The sequence below is a fragment of the Carcharodon carcharias genome, chromosome 29, assembly GCF_017639515.1.
Source record: "Carcharodon carcharias isolate sCarCar2 chromosome 29, sCarCar2.pri, whole genome shotgun sequence".
Taxonomy (NCBI): domain Eukaryota; kingdom Metazoa; phylum Chordata; class Chondrichthyes; order Lamniformes; family Lamnidae; genus Carcharodon; species Carcharodon carcharias.
Window position 1 is genome coordinate 2,714,741 of NC_054495.1, and position 22,135 is coordinate 2,736,875.

The 22,135-nt window shown below is 54.5% G+C and overlaps 2 protein-coding genes across 4 annotated transcripts; one reads left to right on the plus strand and one right to left on the minus strand.

Moving 5' to 3' along the window:
• Positions 1-373: 373 nt before the first annotated feature.
• Positions 374-7,973, plus strand: mrpl17 (mitochondrial ribosomal protein L17). Of its 2 annotated transcripts, none has more exons than XM_041176658.1 (4): positions 374-433; positions 2,739-2,933; positions 5,230-5,298; positions 7,449-7,973. In XM_041176658.1, exons 2-4 carry the CDS (start codon positions 2,760-2,762, stop codon positions 7,728-7,730), a joined length of 525 nt encoding a protein of 174 aa, XP_041032592.1. In that variant the 5' UTR covers positions 374-433; positions 2,739-2,759; the 3' UTR covers positions 7,731-7,973. The 2 variants fall into 2 exon arrangements, with proteins under 2 accessions (XP_041032592.1, XP_041032590.1); XM_041176656.1 differs by having other exon boundaries at positions 402-548.
• A 5,935-nt stretch (positions 7,974-13,908) lies between these two features.
• Positions 13,909-21,844, minus strand: LOC121271041 (trypsin-like). Of its 2 annotated transcripts, none has more exons than XM_041176738.1 (5): positions 21,805-21,844; positions 20,036-20,192; positions 18,289-18,539; positions 17,596-17,732; positions 13,909-14,058 (listed from the first exon to the last, which is right to left on the minus strand). In XM_041176738.1, the coding sequence occupies exons 1-5, from the start codon at positions 21,842-21,844 to the stop codon at positions 13,909-13,911; spliced, it is 735 nt and encodes a 244-aa protein (XP_041032672.1). The 2 variants fall into 2 exon arrangements, with proteins under 2 accessions (XP_041032672.1, XP_041032673.1); XM_041176739.1 differs by having other exon boundaries at positions 17,596-17,725; positions 18,282-18,539.
• Positions 21,845-22,135: the final 291 nt, after the last annotated feature.

The following is a 22,135-nucleotide window of genomic DNA, read 5'->3' on the forward strand; positions in this document are numbered from 1 at the left end:
GGAGGACATGGGGGGGGTGGATGTGGGGGGGAGAGGGAGGACGTTGGGGGAGGACGTGAGGGGGGAGGGGGAGGACGTTGGGGGGAGGGGGTGGGGGGAGGGGGAGGGGGAGGACGTTGGGGGGGGGAGGACGTCGGTGGGAGGGGGGAGGACGTGAGGGGGGAGGGGGAGGACGTTGGGGGGAGGGGGAGGACGTGGGTGAGAGGACGTCGGTGGGAGGGGGAGGACATGGGGGGGGTGGATGTGGGGGGGAGAGGGAGGACGTTGGGGGGAGGACGGGGAGAGGGATCGGCCCCGGGGGGGGGGGGGGGCGGAGTCGGAGCGCGCAGGGGCGGGGTTAGCCCGGGGGGCGGGGGCGGGGCGCGGCGCGCGGGGGCGGGGTTAGAGCTCGCGGGGCTAAGATGGCGGCGCCCGGGCGGCGGTGAAGCGGCGGGTGAGATCCGGTCCAAACACAAAGAGGGAGAAAACCCGCCCGAGGTGGGGGGTGGGGGGGGGGACCCGCGGGTGAAGATCCTCAGCCTGGGCCTCGGGTGCGGACAGAACCGGAGGTAAATCCCGCCGGGGGAGGTGGGGGGGCGAATCAAGGCGCAGGTTCGGCCTCGGGAGACTAGGCCCCGGATCAGCCTCCATTTATTAAACTTACACCTGGTTCAGAAACAAAAATTACAATGAACAGTTACTGAAACTCTGACACCCACGATACTCTCTGTAAACATTCACCTGGGAGATTAAACCCCTCGGCCTGGCTCCTGGGTCAAAGATGTTACCTCTTTGGGCTGACATTTCTTGGGCCAACCCCCCCCACCCCCGCGTCCCTTCCAATCTCCCCCCAACCGTCCCCAGGGCTGGTGGATTCTCAGCTCAACACACGTGTCACTAGGCCAGAAATCCCCTGCTTCCAATGTTCTTTCACTCTGGGGTCCTGCATTTAAATCTCTCGCTCTCTCTCTTCCTCTTGGCTTGGCTATCTCAGAAGTTCAACTCATAATCAATATGGGGACTGGTTTTGTGGGGGGATGATGATCAGTGTGGGACTGGTTTTGGGGGATGGTGATAAGTGTGGAACTGGTATTGGGTGGGTGATGGTGATCAGTTTGGGACTGGTTTTGTGGTGGGATGGTGATCAGTGTGGGACAGGTTTTGGGGAGGTTGGTGATCAGTGTGGGACTGGTTTTGAGTGGGGGATTGGTGCTCAGTGTGGGACTGGTTTTGGGGGGTTGGTGATCAATATGGGACTGGTTTTGTGGTGGGATGGTGATCAGTGTGGGACTGGTTTTGGGGGATGGTGATCAGTGTGCGACTGGTTTTGGGGGATGGTGATCAGTGTGCGACTGGTTTTGGAGGATGGTGATCAGTGTGCGACTGGTTTTGGGGGATGGTGATCGGTGTGCGACTGGTTTTGGTGGGGGTGGGTTGGTGATCATTGTGGGACTGGTTTTGCAGGGGTTGGTGATCAGTGTGCGACTGGTTTTGGGGGATGGTGTTCAGTGTGGCACTGGTTTTGGGGGAGGGTTGGTGATCAGTGTGGGACTGGTTCCTGTTGTGGGGGATGATCATACTGGGCGCTGGGGTCACTGGTCACTCTGGGTCTGTGCGGTGAGGGGCACTAGCCCCTCTGGTACTGGTCCGGGGAATAGCGGTCACTCTGGGACTTCTTCCAAGGAGAGGGGGTGCAGTGGTCACTCTGGGACTGGGTCCTGAGGGTCACTGGTCACTCTGGGTCTCGGTGCTGGGCAGCACTGGTCACTCTGGGACTGGGTCCTGGGGGGGCACTGGTCACTCTGGGTGCTGAGGGGCATTGGTCACTCTGGGACTGGGTGCTGGGGGGCACTGGTCACTTTGGGTCTCGGTGCTGAAGGGCACTGATCACTATGGGCCTGGGTCCTGGGTGGCACTGGTCACTCTGAGACTGGGTGCTGGGTGGCACTGGTCACTCTGAGACTGGGTGCTGGGTGGCACTGGTCACTCTGAGACTGGGTGCTGGGCGGCACTGGTCACTCTGAGACTGGGTGCTGGGCGGCACTGGTCACTCTGGGACTGGGTGCTGGGGGGCACTGGTCACTCTGGGTGCTGGGGGGCACTGGTCACCCTGGGTCTCGGTGCTAGGGGGCACTGGTCACTCTGGGTCTTGATGCTGGGCGGCACTGGTCACTCTAGGTACTGGGGAGCACTGGTCACTCTGGGTGCTGGGCAGCACTGGTCACTCTGGGTGCTGGGGGGCACTGGTCACTCTGGGACTGGGTGCTGGGTGGGGGGCACTGGTCACTCTGGGTGCTGGGGGGCACTGGTCACTTTGGGTCTGGGTGCTGGGGGGTGCTGGGGGGCACTGGTCACTCTGGGTGCTGGGAGGCACTGGGTGCTGGGGGGCACTGGACACCCTGGGTCTCGGTGCTGAGGGGCACTGGTCACTCTGGGTCTCGGTGCTGGGCGGCTCTGGTCACTCTGGGTGCTGGGGGGCACTGGTCACTCTGGGACTGGGTGCTGGGTGGGGGGCACTGGTGACTCTGGGTGCTGGGGGGGCACTGGTGACTCTGGGTGCTGGGGGGGTCACTGGTCACTCTGGGTCTGGGTGCTGGGGGGGCACTGGTCACTCTGGGTCTGGGTCCTGGGGGGGCACTGGTCACTCTGGGTCTGGGTGCGCTGATTGCCTGAGCCTGCGATCGGGACACGCCTGCCCTCCTCTCCTGATGCTGTGATTGTTTGTTGACCTCTCTCCCCCCCACAACCCCTTCCCACAGAACCCCCAACCCCTTGGAAAGATGCGTCTCACCACTGCCCTGTGGATCAGCCATGGCAAGGTTGCCCGTCGGATGGGCCTCGGGCCCCAATCCCGCATCAATATGTTACGGAACCTCGTGACTGCGTTAGTCCGGCACGAGAGGATTGAAACCACACTGGCACGAGCTGACGAGATGAAACCCTACGCTGAGAAGGTAACAAATCCCTCCCCTTGTTCATCTCCAGATGCCCTGCGGTGTGCACAGACTTCAGCTGCTCTCCTCCCCTCCCAACAACGACACGGTATTCCTCTAGTACCTTGAATTAGTAAAACATCCCAAAAAGCTTCACCGGAGCGATTATCAAACAAAATTTAACCCCGAGTCACAGAAGGAGATATTAGGGACAGGTGACAAAAAAGCTCGGTCAAAGAGGGAGGCTTTTGAGGAACATCTTAAGGAGGAGGAAGAGAGAGAAATGGGGTGTTGCGACGATGGAGAGGTTTAGGGAGGGAATTCCAGAGCTCAGGGCCCCAGGCAGCTGAAGGCATGGCCGCCAAAGGTGGAGCGATGGGAATCGGGGGATGGTCAAGAGGCCGGAATTGGAGGAGAGCAGAGATCTCGGAGGGTTGTAGGGGCTGGGGGAGGTTACAGAGATAGGGAGGATTGTAGGGGCTGGAGGAGGTTACAGAGATGTGGAGGGTTGTAGGCACTGGAGGAGGTTACAGAGATAGGGAGGGTTGTAGGGGCTGGAAGAGGTTACAGAGATATGGAGGGTTGTAGGCACTGGAGGAGGTTACAGAGATAGGGAGGGTTGTAGGGGCTGGAAGAGGTTACAGAGATATGGAGGGTTGTAGGCACTGGAGGAGGTTACAGAGATAGGGAGGAGTGTAGGGGCTGGAGGAGATTACAGAGATAGGGAGGCTTGTAGGGGCTGGAGGAGGTTACAGAGATATGGAGGGTTGTAGGCACTGGAGGAGGTTACAGAGATAGGGAGGGTTGTAGGGGCTGGAGGAGGTTACAGAGATAGGGAGGGTTGTAGGGGCTGCAGGAAGTTACAGAGATAGGGAGGATTATAGAGGCTGGAGGAGGTTACAGAGATAGGGAGGGTTGTAGGGGCTGGAGGAAGTTACAGAGATAGGGAGGGTTATAGGGGCTGGAGGAGGTTACAGAGATAGGGAGTGTTGTAGAGGCTGGAGGAGGTTACTGAGATAGGGAGTGTTGTAGGGGCTGGAGGAGGTTACAGAGATCAGAGATAGGGAGGGTTGTAGGGGCTGGAAGGGGTTACAGAGATAGGGAGGGTTGTACGCACTGGAGGAGGTTACAGAGATAGGGAGGGCTGTAGGGGTTGGAGGAGGTTACAGATAGGGAGGGTTGTAGGGGCTGGAGGAGGTTACAGAAATAGGGTTGTGGGGGCTGGAGGAGGTAACAGAGATAGGGATGTAGGGGCTGGAGGAGGTTATAGAGATAGGGAGGGTTGTACGCACTGGAGGAGGTTACAGAGATGAGGGTTGTAGAGGCTGGAGGAGGTTACAGAGATAGGGAGAGTTGTAGGCACTGGAGGAGGTTACAGAGATAGGGAGGGTTGTAGGTATGCAGGAGGTTACAGAGATAGGGAAGGTTGTAGAGGCTGGAGGAGGTACAGAGATAGGGAGAGTTGTAAGGGCTGGAGGAGGTTATAGAGATAGGGAGGGTTGTAGGGGCTGGAGGAGGTTACAGAGATAGGGAGGGTTGTAGGGGCTGGAGGAGCTTACAGAGATAGGGAGGGTTGTCAGGGCTGGAGGAGGTTACAGAAATAGGGAGGGCTGTAGGGGCTGCAGGAGGTTACAGAGAACTCAGGCGTGTAGCATTATGAGTGTCTTATTTAAAGTAGGGTAAATAAAGGTTTCCAGTGGCAGGAGGGTCGGTAACCAGAGGGACTCAGATTGAAGAGAATCGGGAAAAGAACCAGAGAGGGAGATGAGCAGAATTTTATTTTGACACAGCGAGTTGTTGTGATCTGGAAGGCGCTGCCTGAAAGGGCGGTGGAAGCAGATTCAATAGGAACTTTCAAAAGTGGGTATTGGAGAAATACTCCAAGGGGAAATATTTCCAGGGATATGGGGAGAGCGCAGGAGTGGGTGGCGCCGTGAGACTAATTAGCGACCTCTTTCAGAGCCAATAGAGGCACGATGGGCTGAATGGCCTCCTCCTGTGCTGAGTGAGTTAATGACTTTAATAAATCACCCCCTCAACCTTCCCTGTTCAAAGGAGAACAGTCCCCGATTCTCCAGTCTCTCCACGTGAACTGAAGGTGCTTCGAGGCGATTGAAGTCGAGGCCATTGCGCCTGAGAGCGGAGGAAATTAGTCAAGCGCTTCGAAATGGGGGGAGTGCAAGAGAGCGGGATCAGTTCTGGGATTGCTGTGGGGCAGAGCGAGGGTGGGGCTGATGGGCTGAGTGGCCTCTTTCTGCGAGGGAGAGAGAGAGAGGGAGTTTGCGAATGTCAACTGACCTCCCGTTTTGCTTTCTAGCTGGTGGACTATGCGAAGCGGGGTGACACGGATGACAGAGCCATGAAGATGGCTGACTTCTGGCTGACGGTCAGTATCGCCCTCGCGCGGGAGCTTCCTGCGCGCAAAATGGCTGCCGTGCTTTCCTCGATGGTGACGGTGACGAGCCTTCACCGAAACGCAGCCGCCAGGGTGGATTATCCCTGCCGGCTCCGTTCGAGAGGCCGTGAGGGGGTGTGACGCCGCACCTGGAGGGTCAGCCGCACGCCACTCCATTTACCCAGGCAGAGCGCGTTCCGAAGGCTGGGTTGTGACGGGTTTCAGCCGGAGGACGCTCTCTCTCCACCCTGTCCCACAGCCACGTGCAGGAGCACGGGGCAGCCCCAGGCTGCTGACCACCCGGGGTAAGTTCCACGCACCGTGGGAAATTCGAAAGCCCCGTGCGTGTCAGTGGCTGGGCCGTCCCCGCTCTTGATTCAGACTTGGATTGAAGCAAGCGGGACTTTGAGCGGAGTCAGGATTCCCTGAAGCAGCCTCACAAGTCGACGAAGGATTTTTCCGTGGTCACTGGGGCTGACAGTTTGTGCACAGCAAGCTCCCGCAAACAGCAATGGGACCATAAAGCCCGATTGTCTGTTTTCTTATTTAGTGAGATGGTGATAGGTGTGGGACACTGGGTGGATGGGGCGTTGGGGGTGGGGGGGGGGGGGGGGGGGTGGGATCTTGCTCTGCTGCTCTTCCAAATACTGCCTGTGGGATTGTTTATTTCCACTGAGGCAGCAGCTTGGGACTTAGTTTAAGGCCACATATTGAAGACTGGCCCTCTCGACAGCGCAGTGCCCCCACCCCCACCCCGGTCTTGCCCTCCGACAGCGCAGTGCCCCCACCCCCACCCCGGTCTTGCCCTCCGACAGCGCAGTGCCCCCACCCCCACCCCGGTCTTGCCCTCCGACAGCGCAGTGCCCCCAGCCCCACCCCAGTCTTACCCTCTCGACAGCACAGTGCCCCCACCCCCACCCCGGTTTTACCCTCTCGACAGCGCAGTGCCCCCACCCCCACCCCGGTCTTGCCCTCCGACAGCGCAGTGCCCCCAGCCCCACCCCAGTCTTACCCTCTCGACAGCACAGTGCCCCCACCCCCACCCCCACCCCCACCCCCACCCCGGTTTTACCCTCTCGACAGCGCAGTGCCCCCACCCCCACCCCGGTCTTGCCCTCCGACAGCGCAGTGCCCCCAGCCCCACCCCCACCCCGGTCTTACCCTCCGACAGCACAGTGCCCCCACCCCCACCCCGGTCTTGCCCTCCGACAGCGCAGTGTCCCCACCCCCACCCCGGTCTTACCCTCTCGACAGCGCAGTGCCCCAGCCCCACCCCCCACCCCGGTCTTACCCTCCGACAGCACAGTGCCCCCACCCCCACCCCGGTCTTGCCCTCCGACAGCACAGTGTCCCCACCCCCACCCCAGTCTTACCCTCCGACAGCGCAGTGCCCCCAGCCCCACCCCCACCCCGGTCTTACCCTCCGACAGCGCAGTGCCCCCAGCCCCACCCCCACCCTGGTCTTACCCTCCGACAGCGCAGTGCCCCCAGCCCCACCCCCACCCCGGTCTTACCCTCCGACAGCACAGTGCCCCCACCCCCACCCCGGTCTTGCCCTCCGACAGCGCAGTGTCCCCACCCCCACCCCGGTCTTACCCTCTCGACAGCGCAGTGTCCCCAGCCCCACCCCCACCCCGGTCTTACCCTCCGACAGCACAGTGCCCCCACCCCACCCCGGTCTTGCCCTCCGACAGCACAGTGTCCCCACCCCCACCCCAGTCTTACCCTCCGACAGCGCAGTGCCCCCAGCCCCACCCCCACCCTGGTCTTACCCTCCGACAGCACAGTGCCCCCACCCCCACCCCAGTCTTACCCTTTCGACAGTGTGGCCCCTCCCCCGGCTCTTGCCCTCCGGCAGTGCGCCCCCCCCCCCCCGGGCTCTTGCCCTCCGACAGTGTGGCATTCACTGCATCGTCTCGGTTTGCAGGACTCGAGTCTCGAGCGGGATTTGAAACCACGACTTTCTGACTCCGGTGCGAGAGCAAGAGAGAGAGGGAGAGCGAGTCAGAGAGCGAGCATTGAACACACTGAACCATGACTGACACTGCGAAGGAAGTCTTTATTTTAGGCCAGTGTGTGGGGTGAGGTGTGTGCTGAGTGGCGTGTTCCTGGGAATAAACCTGTCTCTATCCTCCCGTCAGGAAAAAGATCTCATCCCGAAGCTGTTCCAGGTCCTGGCTCCGCGATTCCAGGACCACCAGGGGAGTTACGTTCGGATGGTGCAGATCCCGACCCGTGAGAAGGACAGCGCCAAAATGGCGGCCATCGAGTACAGACGCAACCCTCTGCCGCCCCTCATCGCCGGGCGCCCGGGAGCCAACGAGAAGACCCTGGTCAATCAGCTGCTGAAGGGCTACAGGGAGGAGGTGGCGCGGAAGGGGACCTCGGGCACAGGCGAATCCCAGGCCTCCAGTGCGGCCTAGCTGGGACAGAAGGCAAGGCAATGGATTGCAGTCGCTTCCCTGCACCCAGCCCTTCCCCTCCCGGGGACCATCAACCATTTCAGGCTGCCCGGGGACATATCTGGGATTGCATTCCCATTGCACTTGATCTTCTGGGTATCGCTGACAACCTCGGGCATGAACCTGGGCACGACTCTTGGTCACTCAGAGATCTGGCTCACTTATAAAAACTGTATAATATTAAACCCGCAATGTGTGATTCTCTCTCTCTCGTGTCTCCTGGGATCCTTCGGTCTGATCTTGCCCTCCTGTAATTGTCGCACTTTATCCGGTCAGACACTCTGGCAGCCTTAACCCCCTTCACATTTAAAATTAGCCCTGTAATTTATTTGAATTTTCCTGGATATATTTGTCGGCCCATACTGAGCTAGCCATCCTTACCATGTTTTTCATTCTTTCACAGAATGTGGGCATCACTGGCTGGGCCAGCATTTATTGCCCATCCCTAATTGTCCCCTTGAGGAGGTGGTGGTGAGCTGCCTCCTTGAACCGCTGCAGTCCCTGTGGTGTAGGTACATCCACAGTGCTGTTAGGGAGGGAGTTCCAGGATTTTGACCCAATGACAGTGAAGGAATGGCCGATATATTTCCAAGTCAGGATGGTGAGTGACTTGGAGGGGAACTTCCAGGTGGTGGTCTTCCCATCCGTCTGCTGCCCTTGTCCTTCTAGGTGGGAGAGATCGTAGTTTGGAAGGTGCTGTTGAAGGAGTCTTGATGAGTTGCTGCAGTGCTCCTTGTGGATGGTACACACACTGCTGCTACTGTGCGTCAGTGGGGGAGGAAGTGAATGTTGATGGGGTGCCAATTAAGCGGGGCTGCTTTGACGGTGTCGAGCTTCTTGAGTGTTGTAGGCGCTGCACTCATCCAGGCAAGTGGGGAGTATTCCATCACACTCCTGACTTGTGCCTTGTAGATGGTGGACAGGCTTTGGGAAGTTAGGAGTTGAGTTAATCGCCACAGGATTCCCAGCCTCTGACCTGCTCTTGTAGCCACAGTATTGAAATAGCTGGTCTTCTTCAGTTTCTGGTCAATGGTAGCCCCCAGGATGCTGATAGTGGGAGATTCAATGATGGTAATGCCATTGAATGTCAAGGAGGGATGATCAGATTCTCTCTTGTTGAAGATGGCACTTGTGTGGTGTAAATGTTACTTGCCACTTGTCAGCCCAAGCCTGGATATTGTCCAGGTCTTGCTGCATTTATACATGGACTACTTCAGTATCTGAGGAGTCACGAATGGTGCTGAACATTGCACAATCATAGCCAACATCCCCACTTCTGACCTTATGATGGAAGGAAGGTCATTGATGGAGCAGCTAAAGATGGTTGGGTCGAGGACACTACCCTGGGGAACTCCTGTGGTGATGTCCTGGAGCTGAGGTGACTGACCTCCAACAACCACAACCACCTTCCTTTGTGCTAGGCATGAATCCAACCAGCGGAGAGTTTTCCCCCTGATTCCCATCGACTCCAGTTTTGCTAGGGCCTTCCTGAGTCAAATGCTGCCTTGATGTCAAGGTCAGTCACTCTCCCACCTCACCACCAGTTCGAGAAGCATTGCAAATCACACAGGGCAGAAGAGGTCCTTCGGCTCGAGTCTGCACCAACACGTGACAAACACCTGACCTACCTACCTAATCCCATTTACCAGCACTTGGCCCATAGCCTTGAATATTATAATGTGCCAAGTGTTCATCTAAGTACTTTTTAAAAGATGTGATGTAACCCACCTCCACTACCCTCCCAGTGAATTCCAGTCCGTCACCACCCTCTGGGTAAAAAGGTTTTTCCTCACATCCCCCCTAAACCTCCTGCCCCTCACCTTGAACTTATGCCCCCTTGTGACTGACCCTTCAACTAAGGGGAACAGCTGCACCCTATCCATCCTGTCCATGCCCCTCACAATCTTGTACACCTCGATCAGGTCGCCCTTCAGTCTTCTCTGCTCCAACGAAAACAACCCAAGTCTATCCAACTTCTCATCATAACTTAAAATGTTTCATAACAAAAACTGAATTACCTGGAAAAACTCAGCAGGTCTGGCAGCATCAGTGGAGAAGAAAAGAGTTGACGTTTTGAGTCCTCATGACCCTTCAACAAAACTGAGTGAATCTTAGGAAAGGGGTGAAATATAAGCTGGTTTAAGGTTGGGGGGGAGAGAAGTGGGGGGGTGGTGTGGTTGTAGGGACAAGCAAGCAGTGATAGGAGCAGATAATCAAAAGATGTCACAGACAAAAGAACACAGGTGTTGAAGGTAGTGATATTATCTAAACAAATGTGCTAATGAAGAATGGATGGTAGGGCACTCAAGGTACAGCTCTAGTGGGGGTGGGGTGGAAAGGCTAGCAGGGCATAAAACATTTAAAAATAATGGAAATAGGTGGGAAAAGAAAAATCTACATTAATTATTGGAAAAAACAAAAGGTAGGGGGAAGAAACAGAAAGGGGTTGGGGATGGAGGAGGGAGGTCAAGATCTAAAGTTGTTGAATTCAATATTCAGTCTGGAAGGCTGTAAAGTGCCTAGTCGGAAGATGAGGTGCTGTTCCTCCAGTTTGTGTTGGGCTTCACTGGAACAATGCAGCAAGCCAAGGACAGACATGTGGGCAAGAGAGCAGGGTGGAGTGTTAAAATGGCAAGCAACAGGGAGGTTTGGGTCATTCTTGTGGACAGACCGCAGGTGTTCTGCAAAGCGGTCGTCCAGTCTGCGTTTGGCCTCTCCAATGTAGAGGAGACCACATTGGGAGCAACGAATACAGTAGACAAAGTTGGGGGAAATGCAAGTGATATGCTGCTTCCCTTGAATGGAATATTTGGGCCCTTGGATGGTGAGGAGAGAGGAAGTGAAGGGGCAGGTGTTGCGTCTTTTGCGTGGGCATGGAGAGGTGCCATAGGTGGGGGTTGAGGAGTAGGGGTTAATGGAGGAGTTGGCCAGGGTGTCCCGGAGGGAACGATCCCTACGAAATGCCGCCGGGGGAGTGAAGGGAAGATGTGTTTGGTGGTGGCATCATGCTGGAGTTGGCGGAAATGGCGGAGGATGATCCTTTGAATGCGGAGGCTGGTGGGGTGATAAGTGAGGACAAGGGGGACCCTATCATGTTTCTGGGAAGGAGGAGAAGGCGTGAGGGTGGATGCGCGGGAGATGGGCCGGACACGGTTGAGGGCCCTGTCAACAACCGTGGGTGGAAAACCTGGGTTAAGAAAGAAGGAGGACGTGTCAGAGGAACTGATTTTGAAGGTAGCATCATCAGAACAGATGCGACGGAGGCAAAGAAGCTGAGAGAATGGGATGGAGTCCTTACAGGAAGCGGGGTGTGAGGAGCTGTAGTCGAGGTAGCTGTGGGAGTCGGTAGGCTTGTAATGGATATTGGTGGACAGTCTATCACCAGAGATTGAGACAGAGAGGTCAAGGAAGGGAAGGGAAGTGTCAGAGATGGACGGGAAAATGATGGAGGGGTGGAGATTGGAAGCAAAATTAATACATTTTTCCAAGTCCCGACGAGAGCATGAAGCAGCACCGAAGTAATCATCGATGTACCGGAGAAAGTGTTGTGGAAGGGGGCCGGAGTAGGACTGGAACAAGGAATGTTCCACATACCCCATAAAGAGACAGACATAGCTGGGGCCCATGTGGGTACCCATAGCCACACCTTTTATTTGGAGGAAGTGAGAGGAGTTGAAGGAGAAATTGTTCAGCGTGAGAACAAGTTCAGCCAGATGGAGGAGAGTAGTGGTGGATGGGGATTGTTTGGGCCTCTGTTCGAGGAAGAAACTAAGGGCCCTCAGACCATCCTGGTGGGGGATGGAGGTGTAGAGGGATTGGATGTCCATGGTGAAGAGGAAGCGGTTGGGGCCAGGGAACTGGAAATTGTTGATGTGACGTAAGGTGTTAGAGGAATGAATGTAGGTGGGAAGGGACTGGACAAGGGGAGAGAGAAGGGAGTCAAGATAAAAAATGAGTTCCGTGGGGCAGGAGCAAGCTGATACGATCGGTCTACCGGGACAGTTCTGTTTGTGGATTTTGGGTAGGAGGTAGAAGCGGGCTGTCCGAGGTTGGGCGACTGTCAGGTTGGAAGCTGTGGGAGGAAGATCCCCAGAGGAGATGAGGTCAGTGACATTCCTGGAAACAATGGCTTGATGTTCAGTGGTGGGTCAACTCTTCTTCTCCGCCGATGCTGCTAGACCTGCTGAGTTTTTCCAGGTAATTCTGTTTTTGTTTTGGATTTCCAGCATCCACAGTTTTTTGTTTTTATATTGAAATGTTTCATCCCAGGCAACATCCTGGTGAATCTCCTCTGCACCCCCTGCAGCGCAATCACATCCTTCCTATAATATGGCGACCAGAACTGCACACAGTACTCCAGCTGTGGCCTCACTAAGGTTCTATACAACTCCAACATGACCTCCCTACTTCTGTCATCTATGCCTCGATTGATAAAGGCAAGTGTCCCATATGCCTTTTTCACCACCCCACTAACATGCCCCTCTGCCTTCAGAGATCTATGGACACACACGCCAAGTTCCCTTTGTTCCTCAGAACTTCCTAGTGCCATGCCGTTCATTGAATACTTCCTTGTCAAATTACTCCTTCCAGAGTGTATCACCTCACACTTTTCAGGGTTAAATTCCATCTGCCACTTATCTGCCCATTTGACTATCCCGTTGCTATAGCTCAGCTTGGGAGAGATTAATTTCCCCAAGATTGGTTCAGCCCATAGAATCCAGAGTCAGGAGGTCATGACCTGACATCTGGCTTGAGAACTTTAAAACAATAATAAAGTTCATATGGGGATCGTTGGCAAGGCCGACGTTTTAATGTCCAGCCTTAGCGGCCCCGGAGAAAGTGGTGGTGAGCTGCCTTCTTGAACTGCTGGTGGTGGTTTAATCCGTCTCAGGACTCCACATCAGAGGGCAGTTAAGAGGCGACCATGTTGGTGTCGGACAAGTCAAATATGCTGTGGGATCTTGCTGTGTGCAAAGTGGCTGTCACTGAATAATTGCATGCAGCTTTGCTGCAGGTTTCAGAGAGGGGTTGTAGATGCGTACATGTGGCTCATTCTCATCCTGCTCCCTCCCCACCCCCGGAGCCATCGCCGCATTGTCCACGTTTGGCGGCAACGAGACTGTTGGCTCAGGACAGGATGGCTCTCAGTCGCGAGGCCTACTGCAGTTCAATTGCCACCCTGCACAGTCTACCCACCTGGTAAAGGAAGCGGGAACAATGGGAGTTTTGTAGGAGCCTGTCTGAAGCAGGGACGCTTAGACCAGGGGAGAGAGCCATGGCGATGGTCTTTGTGACACTGATCCCACTGCCTCCCCACACCCACCCCCAACCGTCTGACCTCTCCTCTTATCCCTGTGTCTTCCTCGAATTCAAGTATTGAGCCAGCTTTCTCTCAAGGATGCAGTAAACCCTGCCTCAGGCAAAGCGTGCAGAATTCCTCTGAGGCTTGCTCTTAATATACCAGCTCTCGCTGCGACCATTTCAAAATCGGTCACAGTTCAGCTGATAGCATCCCTGAGGAAGCAGGGGAGGAGGCTATTCGGCCCCTCACCTGCTGTTCAATCAGATCTCGGCTGATCTACACCTCAGCTCGGTTCCAACTGAACCCTTCAACATCCCCAGCCCCTTTTTCTTTGTGCAGTGGGGTGGGGGGGGGGGGGGGGGGGGGGGGTTGCGGTGAGGGGTGGGGGGGTGTGGGGTGTGGGGTGGGGGGGGGGGGTGGGTGGAAGAGAGTTCCAGATTTCCACTCCCCGTTGTGTGAAGGAGTGCTTCGTGATATCACCCCCTGAACAGTCTGGCTCGAATTTTAACGTTCTGCCCCCTTGTTCTGGACTCGTTCCACCCCCACCAGAGGAGATAGTTTCTCTCTATCGACCCTATCGAATCCTTTGATCATCTTCAACCGCTCGGTTAGTAAACTCAAGCGAACAGGAGCCAAGTTGATGCGATCAAGGGGAGGGGAGAACATTGAAGGTGGGAGTTCCTCAGACTGGAAAAGACAAAGTGTGGTGTATTTTTGCAATTTATTTTATTGATTCATAACATGAGCTGGTACAGAAAGGTCAGGCCTTGGACGCGGAGCAGAGAATTATTCAGCACCATATTAACTCGGAGGGCTCTCCCATGCCAAGTGATGACCTCAGTTTGCAGCGATGGTGTCCTGGATCCAGGACACGTAATTGCAGACCTTGGTGTAGACTCCGGGGTAGCCTCTGTCCGCACAGCCGTACCCCCAGGACACGATGCCCTGGAGCACTCCATTACACACGACGGGACCACCGGAGTCTCCCTGTGGAAGAACAGCACATCAAATCCATCAGCAGCTCCGCATGGTGAGGTCAGCGCTTAAAGACAGTTCGAAACCCGCGTACTTACCGCAAACATTCAACCACGCCGAATATTGGCCAACCTCACATGGCACAGCTTCCCCCGGTTCACTTTGCTTTTGTATAGAGCCTGTATCATAGTAAAACATCCCCAAGAAGCTTCACAGCTACGTTAATCAGACAACATTTGACATGGAGACCCGAAAGGAAATATCAGGGATGGGTGATCAAAAGCTCGGTCAAAAAGGCTGGAGCGTATTAAAGAAGGAGAGAGAGAGAGAGAGAGAGAGCACGTGAACAAGAGAGAGACAGAGAGAGGTGGAGAGGTTCAGGGAGGGAATTCTACACCTTAGGGCCCCAGGCAGCTGAAGGCAGGGCCACCAATGGTGGAGCGATGGGAATCGGGGAATGGTGAAGAGGCCGGAATTGGAGGAGCGCAGAGATCTCGGAGGGTTATAGGGGCTGGAGGAGGTTACAGAGATAGGGAGGGTTGTAGGGACTGGAGGAGGTTACAGCGACAGGGAGGGTTGTAGAGGCCAGAGGATGTTGCAGAGATAGGGAGGCTTGTAGAGGCCAGAAGAGGTTGCAGAGATAGGGAGGGTTGTAGGGGCCAGAGGAGGTTACAGAGATAGGGAGGGTTGTAGAGGCCAGAAGAGGTTGCAGAGATAGGGAGGGTTGTAGAGGCCAGAGGAGGTTGCAGAGAAAGGAAACGTTGTAGGGGCTGGAGGAGGTTACAGAGATAGAGAGGGTTGTAGAGGCCAGAAGAGGTTGCAGAGATAGGGAGGGTTGTAGAGGCCAGAGGAGGTTGCAGAGATAGGAAAAGTTGTAGGGGCTGGAGGAGGTTACAGAGATAGGGAGGGTTGTAGGGGCTGGAGGAGGTTACAGAGATAGGGAGGGTTGTAGGGGCTGGAGGAGGTTACAGAGATAGGGGGTGTTGTAGGGGATGGAGGAGGTTACAGAGATAGGGAGGGTTGTAGGGGCTGGAGGAGGGTACAGAGATAGGGAGGGTTGTAGGGGCTGGAGGAGGGTACAGAGATAGGGAGGGAGTAGCACAAAGTTACTGTCTGGCACTGGAATGCAGACATGGATACCTGTAGGGGTAGCATATCCAATTAGCACAGTTGTGCTGTTGGATGGAGTAACAAGACCCTCGATCAGCTCATCCAAGTTTCACTCAACGTACCACCAAGTGTTGTGAATGGTTTTGGGGTGGGGTGGGGGTGGGGGGGGGAGGGGTGGGGGGGAAAGAGAGTGGGTGTTGGTTTGGAATTCAATCTGCTCATTGCACTGACCAACATCCCGAGACATCGCCACCTATTGAGAGCACCAGGCAGCTGGCCACCTGCCCCTCCTGGGGCCAGAGGGTGAGTCCGGGGTTACGTCCCGCCTGTAATCACAGACAGGGCTGGTACAAGAGTATTCGGTGCCCTCGGTGAACCTTCAGCCTTGCACACACCCCCACCTCAGCACCTCACCACGCCCCCACCCAAACCCACATCGACAGTTACCTATCCAAAATGAATTCTGTGCAATAAAAATTCCTCACTTATAATTCTCGATTTGTGACCTGAAAAGGGAGATTATTATGACGTTGACTTTCATTGTTTTAATGTTCATCATTTCACCTGATGCAGACATTGACAGACATTCATCCCCGCTCCCCCCCCCCATCCTTAATTGCCCCCTTTAACTGAGTGTCTCGCTCGCCCATTTCAGAGGGGCAGTTAAGAGACAACCACATGGCTGTGGGCCTGGATTCACATGTAGGCCAGACTGGGTAAGGAGGGCAGAGTTTACCTGTCCCGCACACCACCCCCCCCGCCCCCCCCACACACACAGAGGGCATTATTGAGCCAGGGTGGGTTTCTACGACAATTGATGAGTGGGCTCAACTAAACTATGTTCTTTCATGTTATTTACTGCTCCGCAGTTCTGGAATGGTCAGGCTGGTGTGGAAGCCTGTAAACACTTCGCAGAATTGAAGGATACAATTGGAAATTTTGGGACAGCCGGATGTGTAAATACATGGAAACCTACATCGATGTCAGTGTGTCTGTCGATCTAAACCATTCGTTCAAACGGCTAAAGCCTGTTTGTTTACTTATGTAGCTTCACTGATGTTCATTCAGTTGTTTGCCACCCCTCCACACCCCATCCCCCCCCGCTCCACACCCCATCCCCCGCCCTCCCCTCACCCCACAAGACAATAAGACATTGGAGCAGAAATTAGGCCATTCGGCCCATCGAGTCTGCTCCGCTATTCAGTCATGGCTGATAAGTGTCTCAACTCCATTGTCCCGCCTTCTCCCCGTAACCTTTGATCCCCTTACCAATCAAGAACCTATCTATCTCAGTCTTAAATACAATCATGACCCGGCCTCCACAGCCCTAGTGTCCAAAAATCTCTCGAGCTCAAGTGTTGAATAGACTCAACGACTGAGCACCCACCGCTCTCTGGTGGGGAGGAGAGAATTCCAAAGTTCTCAAACCCTCCAATTGAAGAAATTTCTCCTCATTTCAGTCCACTTCTCCGGAGACTGTGCCCACTCCCGAATTTGAGATTCTCCGGCCGGGGGTGTGGTTTGAGGGAACTGGGGTGGGGGTGTGTGCGGAGGGCAAACAGCCTCTCAGCATCGACCCTGCCTCACCCCCTGAAAATTTTCTGTGTATCAATGAGCTCAGATCTCATTCTCCTAAACCCAAGGCAGTATAGGCCCATACAACACTGGCATGAACCCTTAAGACCATAAGACATAGGAGCAGAAATTAGGCCATTCAGCCCATCGAGTCTGCTCCGCCATTCAATCATGGCTGATAAGTTTCTCAACCCCCTTCTCCCGCTTTCTCCCTGTAACCTTTGATATGCTTACCTATCAAGACCCTATCTATCTCGGTCTTAAATACACTCGATGACCTGGCCTCCACAGCCTTCTATAGCAACGATTTCCATAGATTCACCACTCTCAGGCTAAAGAAATTTCTCCTCATCTCTGTTCTAAAAGGTCTTCCCTTTACTCTTGAGGCTGTGCCCTCGGGTCCTAGTCTCTCCTACTAATGGAAACATCTTCCCCACATCCACTCTATCCAGGCCTTTCAGTATTCTGTAAGTTTCAATCAGATCCCCCCTCATCCTTTTAAACTCCATTGAGTATAGACCCAGAGATCTCAAACGTTCCTCATATGTTAAGCCTTTCATTCCTGGGATCGTTCTCGTGAACCACCTCTGGACCCTCTCCAGGGCCAGCACATCCTTCCTGCCCTCCCCCCAACATAAAATGTTGCCACTCTGGGTGACCCCAGACTTGGCTCTGTGGCTGACCGGGCCCTGAATGCGCAGCACGTGGTTCAGGAGGGAGGGCCATTCGGTCCATCCTGTGCATGCTGGCTCTCCCAGCGAGCAATCCAGTTGAGCCCCGCTCTTACCGCCTTTACCACCCTCCCCCCCATGATAGGGAGCGGGGGTTCCCCTGGGCTGTCCTGTATTGTCCAAGGGCCCGTACCTGGCAAGAATCCTTCCCGCCATCCAGATAACCGATGCATATCATGTTGTTGGTGATCATCCCCGTGTAGGAACGTTCACAAGCGGCATTGCTGAGAACTGGCGCATCCAGGCACTGCAGCTGGTCCCCGCTGACCACTAAATCAGAATGAAAGGTCAGAGGTTAGAGGGCGTGCGAACTGATCCACCACCCATGTGGGGGGTCAAAACATTCGACGCTGCCCATTCTCACTTCCAACGTCCGATCGCGCGTTTCCATAACAACCTCGCTGGACCAACGTTAGCACACCCCACCCCCACCTCACCACCCCATCCCGACCGAGAGCAGATGAACGTCAGAGCTTTTGTGGGATCTTTCTGTGCACAGCCAAGCAGCTGCGGCATTTAGCTGGAGGTCGACATGCGCTGGGTGTCAGGGTAATGGGTCGGGTGAAGGCACGAGGCGCTCGAGAGAGACGGGAGTTTGCGCTACATCAACAGGAAGAGACGCCGGCCGCATTCAAGGTGAGGAACGTTCTTTGCTGATAAATGTCGGCCTGTTTACTGAAGACCCTCTGGGATTATTGCTCTCGGTACAGCTCAGTGTAAGAGCTTCATCTTCCGGCACATTGCTAAACCCTGACCTCCCTCCCACACACCCCCAGCGAGCACTCGCAGAGACTCGGATCAAGTCATCTCCCTCTCTGCCCCTTACCGTGGGACTCAGTGTATCCCCAGCCGGATACCAGGCAATATTCCCCGGTAGAGGCACAGCTTCTCGGCAGGGCGATGGTCCCCACGTTGCTGTTGAGTGTGGCAGGTTTGGACAGTTTGATCAGCATGATGTCGTTGTCCAGGGTGCGGTAGTTAAACCCGGGGTGTCTGATGACTCTGGCGGCTCTAATGAATTGCTCGGTGCCCTCTCTGGCCGTGATGTCGTGCTCCCCCAGACGCACCTGGATACCACTAGGAATAAGATAGAGAACCAGCTTAGAGCGTGACTGTGCTTGACCGGTGGCCATCTTGCTTCAGCCCATTGGCGGGCAGCGCTAACTCGGCTGTTTCCTGTCAGCTTCCTGGGCTTGGAATGACAGTAAAGGGAATGCTAGTCTGTTTTCCACAGGGCAATGAGAAGGGCTCGTGACCACTTGGGAAGACAGGAAGAGAGGCCTCTTGGGCCCATCCTCCATTTTTGTTGCCAATGGTAAATGTTAAGTCCCAGTTCACAGCCCTTTCTGAATATCCCTCAGTCCCTTAACTCCCAATTAAGTGTCAATACATCAAACAGTTTATCATCTGAAGGTCTTCGGGGTGGAGGGGTATTTGTGTGTGGGTCTCATAATTCCACCCCACTACTGTTTAGAGGAAAAGTTATTTTCTTTCCCCCTGTATTCCTGAATCCCACACAGGAGCCAGCAAAATCTGAGGTTGCTTGAGAGGCCACAAATGGAGCAGGTTACAGGGATAGGGAGGGTTGTAGGGGCTGGAGGAGGTTACAGAGATAGGGAGGGTTGTAGGGGCTGGAGGAGGTTACAGAGATAGGGAGGGTTGTAGGGGCTGGAGGATGTTAAAGAGATAGGGAGGGTTGTAGGGATGGACGAGGTTAACGGAGATAGGGAGGGTTGTAGGGGCTGGAGGAGGTTACAGAGATAGGGTTGTAGGGGGTTACAGAGATAGGGAGGGTTGTAGGGGCTGGAGGTGTTTACAGAGAAAGGGAAGGGTGTAGGAGCTGGAGGAGATTACAGATATAGGGAGGATTGTTGGGCTTGATGAGATTACAGAACTAGGGAAGGTTGTAGGGGCTGGAGGAGGTAACAGAGAAGGGGGGTTTTGGGAATGGAGGAGGTTACAGAGATAGGGAGGGTTGTAGGGGCTGGAAGAGGTTACAGAGATAGGGAGTGTTGTAGGGGTTGGAGGAGGTTACAGAGATAGGGAGGGTCTTTGGGGCTGGAGGAGGTTACAGAGATAGGGAGGGTTGTAGGGTATGGAGAGGGGTACGTACGGAGCGGGCAAGTGATCATGTATTGGTTTGAAAGCAAGGATGAGAATTTTAGAGTTAATGAGTTGCAGACTGGGAGCCAACGTTAGTCAGCGAGCAACAGAGGCTGATGAGGGAACAGGAGTTGCTGTGAGTTTGGGTATGGGGCAGTGAGGTTTTGGAGACCAGAACTAGGCGCTGTGTTATGGATACAGTCTCCCCAAAGCCTTGTACAATTGCAGCAAGACCTGTTTATTCCTGTACTTCAATCCCCTTGCAATAAAGGACAACATGTTGTTTGCTTTCTTTGTGCTCCTTGAACAGTGGGATCTTGCCTCTTTCAACATCAACATTTCTATGTTTCAAGATATTCGACTTTTCTGAATTCACTTATCAAAATGAAGAACCTCATACATCCCCACATTATCTTTCAGCTATTGTTATTCAGTTTAACCTCTTTTCACGCAGAGCCCTCAGTACTTGCCTCTGATAGCAATGACCGGCGGAGACCACCCATTCGGGGTGGATCAGAGATCCCCCACACATGTGCCATCCCACGTTGAGAGAGACAATCCAGGGCACTGAGTGCTTCACACACTCATATCCACCAACAATCTTGTCGTCATCGCGAGGGGCCGCAGCTGTGGTACCAATAGATGAGAGACCACCATTAAACACCGGAGTTAATGGAGGGACAAGCAGCAGAGACAGAGGGAGAGACAGACAGAGAGAGAGACACAGAGAGACAGTGAGTAAGAGAGACACAGAGACAAAGAGTGAGAGAGACAGAGAGGGAAAGATAGAGAGGGAGAGACAGAGAGTGAGAGAGACATAGAGAAAGACAGAGACAGACAGAGAGAGAGAGACAGCGAGTGAGAGAGACAGAGAGAGAGGGAGAGACAGAGAGAAAGAGAGACAGTGAGAGACACAGAGAGAGACAGTTAGTGAGATAGAGGGAGAGACAGAGAGACAGTGAGTGAGAGAGACAGAGAGAGGGGGAGACAGTGAGTGCGAGACAGAGAGAGACAGAGTGAGAGTGAGACAGAGAGTGAAAGACAGAGAGAAATGGTGAGTGAGACAGACAGAGCGAGAGGGAGAGAGACAGCGTGAAAGAGACTGAGAGAGACAGTGAGTGAAAGAGAGGGAGAGACAGAGAGAGAGAGACAGCGAGCAAAAGAGACAGAGAGAGAGGGGGAGACAGCAAGTGAGAGACAGAGTGAGAGACAGAGAGAGACAGTGAATGAGAGAGACGAAGAGACAGAGAGAGGGGGACACAGACAGAGAGAGAGGGAGAGACAGAGAGAGAGAGAGACAGAGAGAGAGAGAGAGAGAGAGAGAGAGAGAGAGAGAGAGAGAGAGACAGTGAGAGAGAGAGAGAGACAGTGAGAGAGAGAGAGAGAGACAGTGAGAGAGAGAGAGAGAGAGAGACAGCGAGTGAGAGAGTTGGACAGAGATAGAGAGAGACAGAGAGGGGGAGACAACGAATGAGAGACAGAGAGTGAGAGTGAGACAGAGAGAGACAGTGATTGAGATAAACAGAGAGAGGAGCGACAGAGTGTGAGATAGACAGAGAGACAGTGAGTGAGAGGGAGGGAGAGACAGAGAGAGACAGACAGCAAGCAAGAGAGAGGGGGGAGACAGAGAGTGAGAGAGACAGAGAGTGAGAGTGAGACAGAGAGTGAGAGACAGAGAGAGACAGTAAGTGGGAGAGGCAGAGAGAGAGAGAGACAGAGTGAGAGGGAGAGACAGAGAGAGAGAGAGACAGAGTGAGAGGGAGAGACAGAGTGAGAGAGAGACAGTGAGTGAGAGAGACAGAGAGAGACCGTGAGTGAGAGAGAGAGACAGCGAGTGAGAGAGAGGGAGAGACAGAGAGAGAGACAGCGAGTGAGAGAGACTGAGAGTAAGAGAGACAGAGACAGAGAGTGAGAGACAGAGTGAGAGGGAGAGGGAGAGAGAGAGAGAGAGAGACAGCGAGTGAGAAAGACAGAGAGAGACTGTGAGTGAGAGAGAGAGCGAGTGAGAGAGAGGGAGAGACAGAGAGAGAGAGAGACACCGAGTGAGAGAGAGGGAGAGACAGAGAGAGAGACAGCTAGTGAGAGACAGAGGGTGAGAGAGACTGAGAGTGAGACAGAGAGAGAAGGAGAGACAGCGAGTAGGAGAGACAGGCTGGGAAAGACTTTGAGAGGAGGAGCAGAAAGAGTGAGAGGAAACTCGAGAGAGCCAAGGGAAAGAAAGGAAGTGGGACACGTTTACCAGCGAAGCCCAGTGACACGGCGAGCAGAAGAATCTTCATCGTTGCTTCAGGTTTCACTATGGCTGACTGCAGACAGCAGGGCTGTTTTATAGGCTGTAGGAGCTCTGCTATCAGAGAATAACATGAACACAAGGTTCATTAATAATCACAAGTGGGGGACACATCCTTGGGAACATGAGGAGCAGGTGTGTGTTTCTCAGTTACTTTTCCTGGGTTGTGTATCACACTTTAGCCTGGCCCAGCTCAGGTGAGCTAATCTGTCAGTCGGTTAAGTTAGGGTACAAGATGTTCGGCAAATTGTGCAGAATTCCGTTACCTGGGGCTGTTTTC